At 42.8% G+C, this 12,243-nt stretch overlaps 1 protein-coding gene across 1 annotated transcript; it reads right to left on the minus strand.

Moving 5' to 3' along the window:
• Positions 1-6,899: 6,899 nt before the first annotated feature.
• On the minus strand, positions 6,900-11,809 carry lmod2b (leiomodin 2 (cardiac) b). Its single transcript, XM_046874082.1, has 3 exons — positions 11,348-11,809; positions 9,728-11,143; positions 6,900-8,596 (listed from the first exon to the last, which is right to left on the minus strand). Exons 1-3 carry the CDS (start codon positions 11,624-11,626, stop codon positions 8,570-8,572), a joined length of 1,722 nt encoding a protein of 573 aa, XP_046730038.1. The 5' UTR covers positions 11,627-11,809; the 3' UTR covers positions 6,900-8,569.
• Between the last annotated feature and the right edge of the window lie 434 nt (positions 11,810-12,243).

A 12,243-nucleotide genomic window follows, 5' to 3' on the forward strand; every position in this document is an offset into this window, starting at 1 on the left:
GTTCTTTTCTTCTGCTGTTTTCTTACTTTTTTGTACTCCTTTATGCTGTCTTCTTTCATTTTTCTGTTTTCTCTGCTTTTTTCCTTTCTTTCTACTTTTTCTTTTATTCTTTCCTTCTGCTGACTTTTGTTCTTTCTTTATCTGCTTGCTTTCTGCTCTCTTTATTTTTTTCTGCAATCTTTCTTTATCTTTTATCTTTCTTGATCCGTCTTTCTTAATTTTTGTTCTTCCTTTATGCTGTCTTTTCATTCTTCTGTTTTCTCTGCTGTATTGTCTTTCTTACTTTTTTGTCGTCTTTCATTCTTTTTTTCTCTATCTTTCTTTTTCTCTGCTGTATTGTCTTTAGCTGGAAAGAAACAGTTCTTTAGGATATCTTTAGATGGTACTCTAATAAAATTTAGCATTCACTTAAACTTGGAAACCCAAACCTGTTCCAGCATGGTGATGCCCCTGTGCACAAAGTGAGCTCCTTGAAGATTTGGTTTACATGCTTTGGAGAGGAAGGATCTTGCTGCTATAGAGCTCTGATTGCATCCCTACTGAACACCTTTGGGATAAATGAACGTTGACTGCACCCCAGGTCTCTTTACCTACATCAGTACCTGCCTTTTATAACACCTTTGTGGCTGATGAACACAAATATCCATAAGCACACTCCAAAATCTAATGGAACATCTTCCCAGAAGAGTGGAGGGAACTAGGAGGGCAAATTGTAAGTAAATACCATACTTATACAATACAGTGACCAAAAATGCCTCATATATATATATATATATATATATATGTGTGTGTGTGTGTGTGTGTGTGTGTGTGTGTGTGTGTGTGTGTGTGTGTGTGTGTGTGTGTGTGTGTGTGTGTGTGTGTGTGTCTCTGTCTCTCTCTCTCGCTGGGCCCAGGGCATCATGTCCTGCTTCAGAATCTCACAGTACATGTTGGAATCCATGTTTTGCTCAATGAAACGCAGTGCCAGCAGCACTCATGCAGCCTCAGACCATGATGCCGCCACCACCACCATGCTTGACTGTTGGCAAAAAGTTTTCGTATTATTCCTCACCAGGTCGTCTCACAACACATGCTGGACACCATCTGAGCTAAAGAAATTCTTTTCAGAGGACAGTAAATCTTCTTCTTCTTCATTTTTCGGCTGTTCCCATTAGGGTCGCCACAGCGGATCATCCGTCTCCATACCACCCTGTCCTCTACATCTGCCCCTTTCACACCAACTACCTGCATGTCTTCCCTCACCACATCCATAAACCTCCTTGGTCTTCCTCTTTTCCTCCTTCCTGGTGGCTTAATCCTCAGCATTCTTCTACTGATATACCCCATGTCCCTTCTCTGCACACGTCCAAACTATCTCAATCACACCTCCCTCACCTTGTCTTTAAAACATCCTACGTGCGCTGTCCCTCTAATAAACTCATTTCTAATCTTGTCCATCCTCGTCACTCCCAACGAAAACCTTAACATCTTCAGCTCTGCTACCTCCAGCTCTGCCTCCTGTCTTTTACTCAATGCCACTGTCTCAAAACCATACATCATCTCAGGTCTCACCACAGTCCTATAAACTTTCCCTTTTACTCTCACAGATACTCTTCTATCACAAATCACTCCTGTCACTCTTCTCCACCCACTCCACCCTGCCTGCACTCTTTTCTTCACTTCTCTAACACACTCTCCATTTCTTTGCACTGTTGACCCCCAAGTACCTGAAGTCCTCCACCTTCTCCACCTCTTCTCCCCCTCTTCTCCCTGCAACTGCACCCCTCCACTGTCCTCCGTCTCATTTAGACACATGTACTCTGTCTTAAAATCCCCTTCTCCATTCCTCAGGCATCCTCTCACCTTCCAGAATCTTGTTAAACAATCTGGTTAAAAACTCCACTGCATCTCTTCTAAACATCTCCATGCTTCTACAGGTATATCATCTGGTCCTACTGACTTTCCACTCTTCATCTTCTTAATCGCTGCTCCCACTTCTTCCTTACTAATCCTATCCACTTCTTGATTTACCATCTCCACACCATCCAACCTCCTCTCTCTCTTATTTTTCTCATTCATCAGCTACACAAAATACTCCCACCATCTTCTCAACAAACTCTCCTCACTAGTCAACACACATCCTTTATTGCCTTATTCCTTAGTGTCCAACTTCTCCTTCAGCTCCTTAGATGCCTTTTTCTTGGCTTTCGCCACATCCCTCTTCACCTGCTGCGTTGGCGTTTCCGTTTCGCAGAGTGGACCGTTAAAACGAAGGCTTTCGAAAAACGATGACGCGTTATCAGTCGTTGCCGTGACGTTACGAAGATCCGGAAAGTAAATAAACGGCAAAGCGGAAATAACGCAGGTCGAAGCGTCTTGCGTTTTGCTGGTGTACAGGGATGTGTGTGGCGTGAGATGTTTTATTGCGGACATTTTTTTTAGACAAAAACGTTTTTAGATTCAAAATGTATCAAGCTTAGTGTAGACGTAGCCGGAGAATTCACACAAAATTGTTCATTTATGTGTCTTTTTTGGTTACCTGCGTCAAGTCAAGTCAAGAAGCTTTTATTGTCATTTCAACCATATATAGCTGATGCAGTATACAGTGAAATGAAACAACGTTTCTCCTGAACCCAGGTGCTACATAAAACAACATAAAACAAGTCACAGAACAGAAGAACACAGGGCCAGGAACTAAGATCCTCGCCACATAAAGTGCATGTGTGCAACTGGTGCAAACAGTGCAAGAGACAACACAAGACAGTGCAAGACAACACAGGACAGTGCAGGACAATACACAATACACAAAATATAAAAATAGCAGTAGCTCCGCCAGTAAAACCTGTCGTGACAGGATAAGGTGCACAGTAGCAGAAATGTAAACAGAATTTTGCAATTCTATAATAGTATAAAAATATGATAGCAGCAATCAAAATAAAGTGATCAGTGACCAAAGGATTGACAGAATATTGTGCAAAAAGAGCAAGTCCCGGAAGATTAGCAACAAACGGCATGTAAACATTTTGCTATAATGAGAGGTGTGAATGGTGCTGAAACCTGGGTGTGTGAAGTGTATGTGTGTTGAGTCCGGTTGTACAGATCAGTCACTCAGTTGTGTGTAAGTGTGTGTGTGTGTGTGTGTGTGTGTGTGTGTGTGAGAGAGAGAGTTCAGTCCAGATGTTTGTTCAGGAGCCTGACGGCTTGCGGGAAAAAACTGTTGCACAGTCTTAATGTGACGGCCCGAATGCTTCGGAACCGTTTTCCTGATGGTAGGAGGGTGAAGTATGTGTGTGACGGGTGTGTGTGGTCATCCACAATGCTGTGTGCGTTGCGGATGCAGTGTGTGGTGTAAATGTCCATGATAGAGGGGAGAGAGACTCCGATGATCTTCTCAGCTGTCCTCACTATCCTCTGTAGGGTCTTGCGATCCGAGACGGTGCAGTTCCCAAACCAGGCAGTGATGCAGCTGCTCAGGATGCTCTCGATGGTCCCTCTATAGAACATGGTCAGGATGGGGGGAGGGAGATGAGATTTCCTCAGCCTTCTCAGGAAGTAGAGACGCTGCTGGGCTTTCTTGGTGATGGAGCTGGTGTTAAGTGACCAGGTGAGGTTATCCGCCAGATGAACACCAAGGAATTTGGTGTTTTGACGATCTCCACTGAAGATCCATCGATGATCAGTGGAGAATGGTCACTCTGTGCTCTTCTGAAGTCAACAACCATCTCGTTGGTTTTGTCCACATTCAGAGACAGGTTGTTGGCTCCACACCAGGCTGTTAACCGTTGCACCTCCTCTCTGTATGCTGACTCGTCGTTCTTGCTGATTAGACCCACCACGGTCGTGTCATCAGCAAACTTAATGATATGATTCGAGCTGTGCGTTGGTGCACAGTCATGAGTCAGCAAAGTGAACAGCAGTGGACTGAGCACACAGCCCTGAGGGGCCCCAGTGCTCAGTGTGGTGGTGCTGGAGATGCTGTTCCCGATCCGGACTGACTGAGGTCTCTCAGTCAGGAAGTCCAGGATCCAGTTGCAGAGGGAGGTGTTCAGGCCCAGTAGGCTCAGCTTCTCGATCAGGTGCTGGGGAATGATTGTGTTGAATGCTGAACTGAAGTCTATGAACAGCATCCTTACATAAGAGTCCTTGTTATCCAGATGGGTGAGGGCCAGATGGAGGGTTGTGGAGATGGCATCGTCCGTGGAGCGGTTTGGACGATACGCAAACTGCATGGGGTCCAGTGCGGGTGGGAGCTGGGTCTTTATGTGCCTCATGACAAGCCTCTCAAGCACTTCATCATGATGGGTGTGAGTGCAACGGGACGATAGTCATTGAGGCAGGACACAGAAGACTTCTTCGGCACAGGAATGATGGTCGTCGTCTTGAGGCACGAAGGAACAGTGGCGCTGCTCAGGAGATGTTGAAGATGTCAGTGAAGACATCTGCTAGTTGTTCTGCACATTCCTGAGCACTCTGCCAGGAATGTTGTCAGGTCCAGCAGACTTCTGTGGGTTAACTCTGCATAGAGTTTTCCTCACTTCAGCTGTGGTTAGACATAGCACCTGGTCACTGGGAGGAGGGATTGTCTTCCTCGCCACCACGTTGTTCTGCACCTCGAACCGGGCGTAGAAGTCGTTCAGCGCATCTGGAAGGGAGGCGTCACGGTCACAAGCAGGTGATGTGGTCTTGTAATTCGTGATCGCCTGGAAGCCCTGCCACATGCGCCGGGCGTCTCCGCTGTCCTGGAAGTGGCCATGGATTCTCTTGGCGTGTGCACGCTTCGCCTCTCTGATAGCACGGGACAGTTTGGCCCTTGCTGTTTTAAAACCGTCTTGTCCCCTGCTCTGAAGGCAGAGTCTCTTGTTTTTAGCAGCGCACGAACCTTGGCGGTCATCCATGGCTTCTGGTTGGAACGTATAGTGATGGTATTGGAGATAGTTACGTCATCAATGCACTTGCTGATGTAACTGGTCACTGTTGACGTGTACTCCTCCAAGTTGATGAAATCGCCATTGGTTGCAGCTTCCCTGAACATGTCCCAGTCAGTGCATTCAAAACAGTCCTGGAGAGCAGACATGGATCCTGCTGGCCAGGTTCTCACTTGTTTTTGAGCTGGTCTTGAACGCCTGCTGAGTGGTCTGTATGCTGGGATCAACATAACAGAGATGTGGTCTGAGTACCCGAGGTGGGGGCGGGGCTTCGCCCGGTATGCGCCCCGGATGTTTGTGTAAACAACATCCAGCGTGTTTTCTCCTCTGGTTGCAAAGTCCACATTCTGATAGAATTTGGGAAGCACAGTCCTGGGATTTGCATGATTAAAATCTCCGGCGACTATAAACAGTCCGTCAGGGTGTGTGTTTTGAAGTCCGCTAATGGTTCCGTAGTGCACACTGAGCGCTTCCTTAGCATTAGCGCTAGGTGGTATGTACACTCCGAGCACAATAGCGGTGGTGAATTCCGGGGTAAATAAAAAGGTCTACATCTCACAAAAATAAACTCCAGCAGCGATGAGCAGTAGGTAGAAACAAGCACAGAGGTCTTACACCATTCCGTGTTGATGTAAACACACAGACCGCCGCGAGTCTTACCGCACAGAGCTGCATTTCTGTCGGCACGAACGCTGCCAGCCCGTCCAGCTGGATGGCGGCGTCCGAACTCTGTCGCTCAGCCACGTCTCAGTAAACACAAAAACGCAGCAGTGTCTGTACTCACGCCGATTAGCTTGTTGGAGTCTGATGTAGTCTAATTTATTGTCCAGGGAGCAGACATTTGCCAGCAGTAGTGATGGTAGAGCGGGCCGGCTAGGGTTAGCTTTTAGCCTAGCATTAGCACCCGCTCGCTTTCCGCGTTTCTGCTTCCTTGCGCAACGCTTCCGATTCCCCCTCCTCCGTCCGTCCTCCGCAGGCGATGCCAAGGTCTGAGGCATCGCCTCAGCAAATGAGTGCTTCTTCTTCCTGTCCTGACTCCTCCTCTTCCGTTTTCTGTTTTGAAATCTGATTCTTGAGTGTCTGATTGATGTTTACTGTGTAATATTACTTTACTTATCTGTGTATTATTATTATTTTTGTCCTTTTACACTTATTGGGTTATATTTAGTGAATGTTAGAGCACATGGTGATAAGTGTACAACACATTTATTTTATAGAGAACAATAAGAGCAATAGCATCTGAGAGGCTGTTTATTTGTTCCATTTACCAGTTTATTTTTTGTCATTTTTCTACTTTTCATTCTGTTTCCCCGTCTTAATTTTTTTCCCCATACTGTTATTTCCCTTTTCTGTATTGAAATCTCATGGGACAGAGAACAATAAGGGCAATATCACCTGAGAGGCTGCTGATTTGTTCTGTCAATCAGAGATTAAATGCTTCCAGTGAACTGCCGCCTGCTGTCCCGTGTCACACAACGCAGAGTCAAAAATTTCAACTGGAGTTGCCGGTCATATGCTAATCTTGGCATCACGAGTCTGCTTACATGCATACTGACCTGATGGCGTCAAAATAAATTAATCCCTTTGGGGGCTGCTACACCAAAAAACTATAAATTGGCATGCAAAGAAAACGCAGCTTGTATTTGTATTTTTGATTATAACATTCAAATAAATGGAGCCTTATTTAGCCAATTTGCATCAGCACCATTTGAGGATGAATTATTATTTGCAGACGGTTCTTTTAGAGTTAAAAAAAGAGTGTATATATTATACATATACATACATCAGAAAATTTAGGTTAGATATTTTAAGAAATAGAAATATTTCTGTTTAAGTGTTTTTTATTTTAAAAGGTAGACAATTTTATATATATATATATATATATATATATATATATATATATATATATATATATATATATATATATATATATATATAAACAGCAGAATATTACAGTCACAGAAACAAAGTCAATTTACAATGGATAATAAATTGGATATGAAATAAAGGTATAGGTTTATTTTTCCACATCAACAGAAATATTTACATTTATACACAGAATTACCTAAAAAGAATTAAAATAGAAATCTAAGATCTATTGCTGTGCCAGTGTACTAAAGACATGTCTTTATAAACCAATCAGAAACTGCTATTGTTGTTTGTCTCACAAGATGAAAATACTGCTGCTATTTAGTTTTTCCATTATTTCTTCTATACAACAATACATAATTCTAATAGACCCTTTTAGTGGCAAAATCACAATTACATTGTTGGGTGCCAGAATCTAAGGTGTACAGACCAAAAAAAACAACAACAAAAAGAAAAAGTTGACAGCTGTGGTTAAACACAGTGCAGTGCACACTTTATCAGGTAAGAAACTATTGTCTTTCATTGATATGGTTTATGGTTTGGTTACGTGTCTAAAGCTTTCTTATGCATGCCTAACTGATCAGAAATTGTGGAACAATTGATCTCATGGAACACGTATTGTATGTGTAAGCTAAACGCTAGCTAACGACCAGAGACTAAACATAAAGGAAACTGTTAGTTGTCATCTCTTTTTCTACAGTTGCCATAAGTGTCATTGTAGAAAGTGAGAGTTAACAGTGAACAAGCCCATGTTATGTGTGAGGTGTGTGTCCAAGCATTTGCTAATATTTGCCACTGTTAGTAGCCAACCGAATGAGTCAGATTGTCCATCTGTTGAGTGAGTGCATACAGGTTGGACATTCTGTTCTTTCCATTAAAGTTAACGTTTTCAAGTAACATTCACAGTCTTGGAAATTAAATAGATTATAGTCAGATAAAATCAGATTTTGACCAGACATTGTTTACAAACAAACTAACAAAACTAAATAGCTAGCATTATTGAAGCTGTCAGGGACATATTTTCACCTCCCCCTCTAAGCTCTGCCCACACAAAAACATCATAAAGTTTACCAAACGAAAAGGGGTCTTTAAGAAGCATCTATATTCGATATCTATTTTTTTCTATATATTGTTTTTTTATTTATAGATATCCTGTTAGAACAAAGTGTAGATCAAAAGACGGTGCACACTGAGTGGTGAGAGTCATTAAAAATAAAGCGTATATAAATAGTCTTTGCAGCATTGCTATCAAATTTGGTTCCCATCCATATTTCTATTGCTGCCATCCTTAAACATGAGAAAACAATCTGGTGAAAGAAAAAAAAAAACAACACGAATCTTTATTGCATCAACTTTTGCGCTACTTTTTCAGATGTTCTGGAAAGCTGATGTTCTGAGCACGATCCTCAAATATTCATCCAGGGCTTGTTTAGGGTAAAAGTGTGAGCCAGAAATGCACTCTAAACGGGACATCAGAGTCAAATATACAATGTACACTAATTAACACACTACAGATATGTATTTTACTAGGTGTAAGGAAATGAAAAAACTAGGAGAAAACCCAAGCAAACATCAGGACAACATTCAACAAATAAATTCCATACAAACAGTAAACCAGATCGAATCAGGACCAAACAAGGGACTGAAATTAACTGAGCTTAAAGCACTTTTCCACTGTAGGCTTAACCCTGAAGATAGATTTGTGGTATTTTGTATGAACATGATGCTATGGAAAGTAGATGATCTGTAGCATTGGCCATCCTTTCTTTCTTGGTACAAAGTGTTTGGCCACATTATCGAAGATACTGTGGCACTTCCACCTGTTTAAAGAGAAATACAGATCTCTGGTCAGCATGTACCACATTTATCTTTATATTTGGCAGACACCCTTATTTAGAACGACTTTCAATTATCTCGTTTGTACAACTGAGCAGTCGAGGGGTAAGGGCCTTGCTCAAGGGCCCAGCTGTAGTAGAGTACTTTCCCAAGTAGTAGAGTGACCCCTGAGATACCCTCTCCCCTTAGGTAGTAGAGCTCCCTCTGAGCTACTCCCTCCCCCAGGGAAATAGAATGATTTGATCATTGTTGCCCCTTTTGGAATGTCAATTTCGATGTCAAATTTAAAAATATCCTCTATTAATAGGAAGACAGGTCTTGTTTATAAAGCCTGGCCATGCCGTTACCCAGCGCTAAGAGGTATTTGACTTGTCAAGACAGAGTAAATAGAATATATTTATAGTGGCTAAGTGGTGACTGAGTGGTATTACTGTGGGTCACTATCCTGTTATCTTAGGCTAACACTGGCTTTATGTTACAGAGGTAAAACTTTGTTTCCTGTAGGCTGTAAACACAATTTGTCATTCCCCCAAATATTTATTATATTTTGAGGCTTTTCTACTACTACAAATAACACCATAAGGATTTGAGTGAGTTTGCCACTGGGTCAGAGAATCTCCAAAACTGCAGCTCTTGTGGGGTGTTCCCAGTCGTCAGCCAAACTGCAGATCCCAGTCTACTATTAAAATGGGTAGGAAGGAACAGTTGTAAACTGGTGACATGGGTGGCCAAGGCCCATTGCTGGATGTGGGGAGCAAGGACTGGCCTGTGTGGTCCAATCCTACAGACGAGCTATTGTAGCTCAGATTGCTGAAGAAGATAATACTCTTAATGCTTAATGGGTCAGGATTGTTTGCCAGCAAATTGTGTTGGGGGACCAAAACAATATTAGGCAGGTGGTCATAATGGTATGCCCGATTGGTGTATAAATTTGGGCCAATTCATTGAGTGCTACCTAATCCCCCAGGCCACTAGCGTCTGAAAAACAGCTTTAAGGAAATCTATATTTCCCCCCACAAACAAGGTATCACATGAATGATCAGTCACCACTGGAATCCACATAGTCAACTGACACCTTTTTCTACGTTATACTATACTGCCATTATGATACTCACCCGTTTGAGTGATTTGACACTACTTGCTCGGATAGCGGCCATGAGCTCGTCACGAGCCGACCGCATCGGTGTAGAGGGTCTGGAACTATCCCTGTCTGCAATGGGCCTCAGTGCATTTTTCAGCTCCCTAAGAATGTTTTCAGTCCCGTTTTCCTTTGAAACGCTTTTCTTGCCTTTTTTAGACTTAGACTTGCCCTTGCTCTGATCCTCCTGCTTTTTGGCGCTCGCTTCTTGAAGTTTAATGACCTCTGCAATCATTCTAGTTGGACCCCTTTTCTCAGGGATGCTCTTGGCTTTAGGAAAAGGTGGGGGAGGAGGAGGAGGTGGAGGTGGTGGCGGAGGTGGAGGAGGTGGTGGAAGACTTGGTTGAGGGGTTCTTTTGATCACATCATTACGTGGCAGTTTTGGAGAGGACCATGGTGAACTTCTAGGGGATATATATGGAGAGGAGGTTGGAGTGCTCTTCTGAAGCAGACTCGTTCGTGGGTTGATAGGAGTTGAGGCACCTCCTTGCTGCTGACGCAATTCTTGCATCCTCTTCTGCCTTTGAAAGTCTTGATTGCGTGTGAGGATGCCAGTCATGCTCATTCGAGGGCCAGGCAGGGCAAACTGGTAGCCAAGCTTGAGCAGGGTGGTGTTCTCTCTCAAGAGTTTGACCATCTCCATCTCAACCTGACCTCCGCAGATATGCCGCTGGTTGTGGAAGCGGAGCTCTGTTAGATTTTTATTGTGTGTAAGTGCTTGCACCAGGGCTAGTATACCCTTTCCTGTGATGTAGTTGGATTCAATGTTTAGGGTTATAATGTGGCAGTTCTCCTTCAACATTTTGGCAATGGCAAATGCCACTGGGTCATCAGCCCGAGTGTTTGCCAGAGTAAACACTCGCACATGTGTATTAAAGCGCAATGCTTCTGAGAAACGTATCAAGTTTTCCTGGCAAATGTTGTCAATATTATTGAGATTGACTTCAGTGGTGTCAGGGTCATCATGTAGGACCTTTTCTAGAGCTTCATCAAGGACAGTGGGGTTTCCTGACAACTGGTTTGACTCTTGCGGTGAAGTTGTTCTCACAGAATATTCTGGCTTAAGGTTTGATTGATTGTTGGACATGTTCTGCAGAGAATCACATTTCTCCAGAACACTCTCCTGTTCAAGGTCCTGCTTTTGGACAATTTCTTTTTCCTCCTCCTCTTCCTCTTCCTCTTCCTCTTCTTCCCCCTCTTTCTCTGCCTCTTCTTTCTCATCTTCTTCCTCTTCCTCAGTGACTTGCTCTTCTAATTCATCTTTTTCTATACGATCTTCTTCTTCGTCATCTACACAACCGTCCATTTCCTTCTTATCCTCAGCTTCTTTCTCTTCTTCTGATTCCTCACTGTTGCTTTCTGTTATGTGGCCTTTTTCGTTATTTTCACTACCCTGGAATCAATAGCAAAGCTTCAATACACATTTTAAGGTCTGAGCAATTTTTTTTTTCGTCATGTCTAACTGATTTCAGTAATTGGTAACAAAGTATGTTCTAGAACATTTCATTACAATAAAATAAAAAAAAATATATGAAATATAACCTATAACCTAACAAATGCAAACATTTTTAATTATAGTTGTTCTTTTTTTACTTACTGACGTGGGGCTTGAAGAGCCCATCATCTCATTTTCAAGAATCTGGCGTGTCTCTTTCTCCCAGTATTTCATTAGAGCCTCTCGGCTAAACGTGCCCGTGGGGGTTTTAACCGTCTGGTCCTTCTGCCTTAGTCCAAAGGGGACTTTATCATCTGGATCAATATCAGCCAGCTCATTTTCCAATTCCTGGAGTTCTTCAGCTGTCAGTGAGGCAAGCAGCTCATCCTCATCCACCTCTTCATATTTGCTCAGCTCACGGCGATATCCAAAGGTACTCATTGCCTTCTGTGAGGTAAAGTACCACACCGCAGACTTGTCCTTTCCTCTCAGATGGTATTGTTAATGATCAGGAGTTTGAGGGTGACTGTTATCAGTAGGCGCTGCTGGTGCAAATGGCTTTAAGAACTTGATCAGATGGGTACATAACAAAGCCCTGGTCTGTGATGCTGTAACTATTTTTGGAGAGGGGAGTCAACCAGAGATACGCAAAAAGAATGTGAGCTCAGTCAGAGGCTGTACCGGAGCCTGGTCAGCCGATCCTTGCAGCATTGTTCATGCCCAAAATAAACCCAACTCTCTAATGTGGAAAGGGTGAAGAAATAAGCAGTAAGTCCTTGTGAGTACACTGGTCATGTTATAGTGCAACAAATAAAATGTACCACATTAAACCTATAAATTGTTTACCTGGGTTTTTTTAATATGTAGTATACAAGGACAGTTCATTACAATAACCCTAACCCTTCATCAACTCTACATGAATTTAAAATTCACTTATTTTGCTGCCATCTTCTCCTTTTTTAATTTAGCACTGATTCCTTTACACTCAAATTTGTATCTTCTTAATCATTCCCAATAAATGATATTCTGTATAGACTGTTGAGAACTTGTAAACTTTC

The sequence above is a fragment of the Silurus meridionalis genome, chromosome 18, assembly GCF_014805685.1.
Source record: "Silurus meridionalis isolate SWU-2019-XX chromosome 18, ASM1480568v1, whole genome shotgun sequence".
Lineage (NCBI taxonomy): Eukaryota > Metazoa > Chordata > Actinopteri > Siluriformes > Siluridae > Silurus > Silurus meridionalis.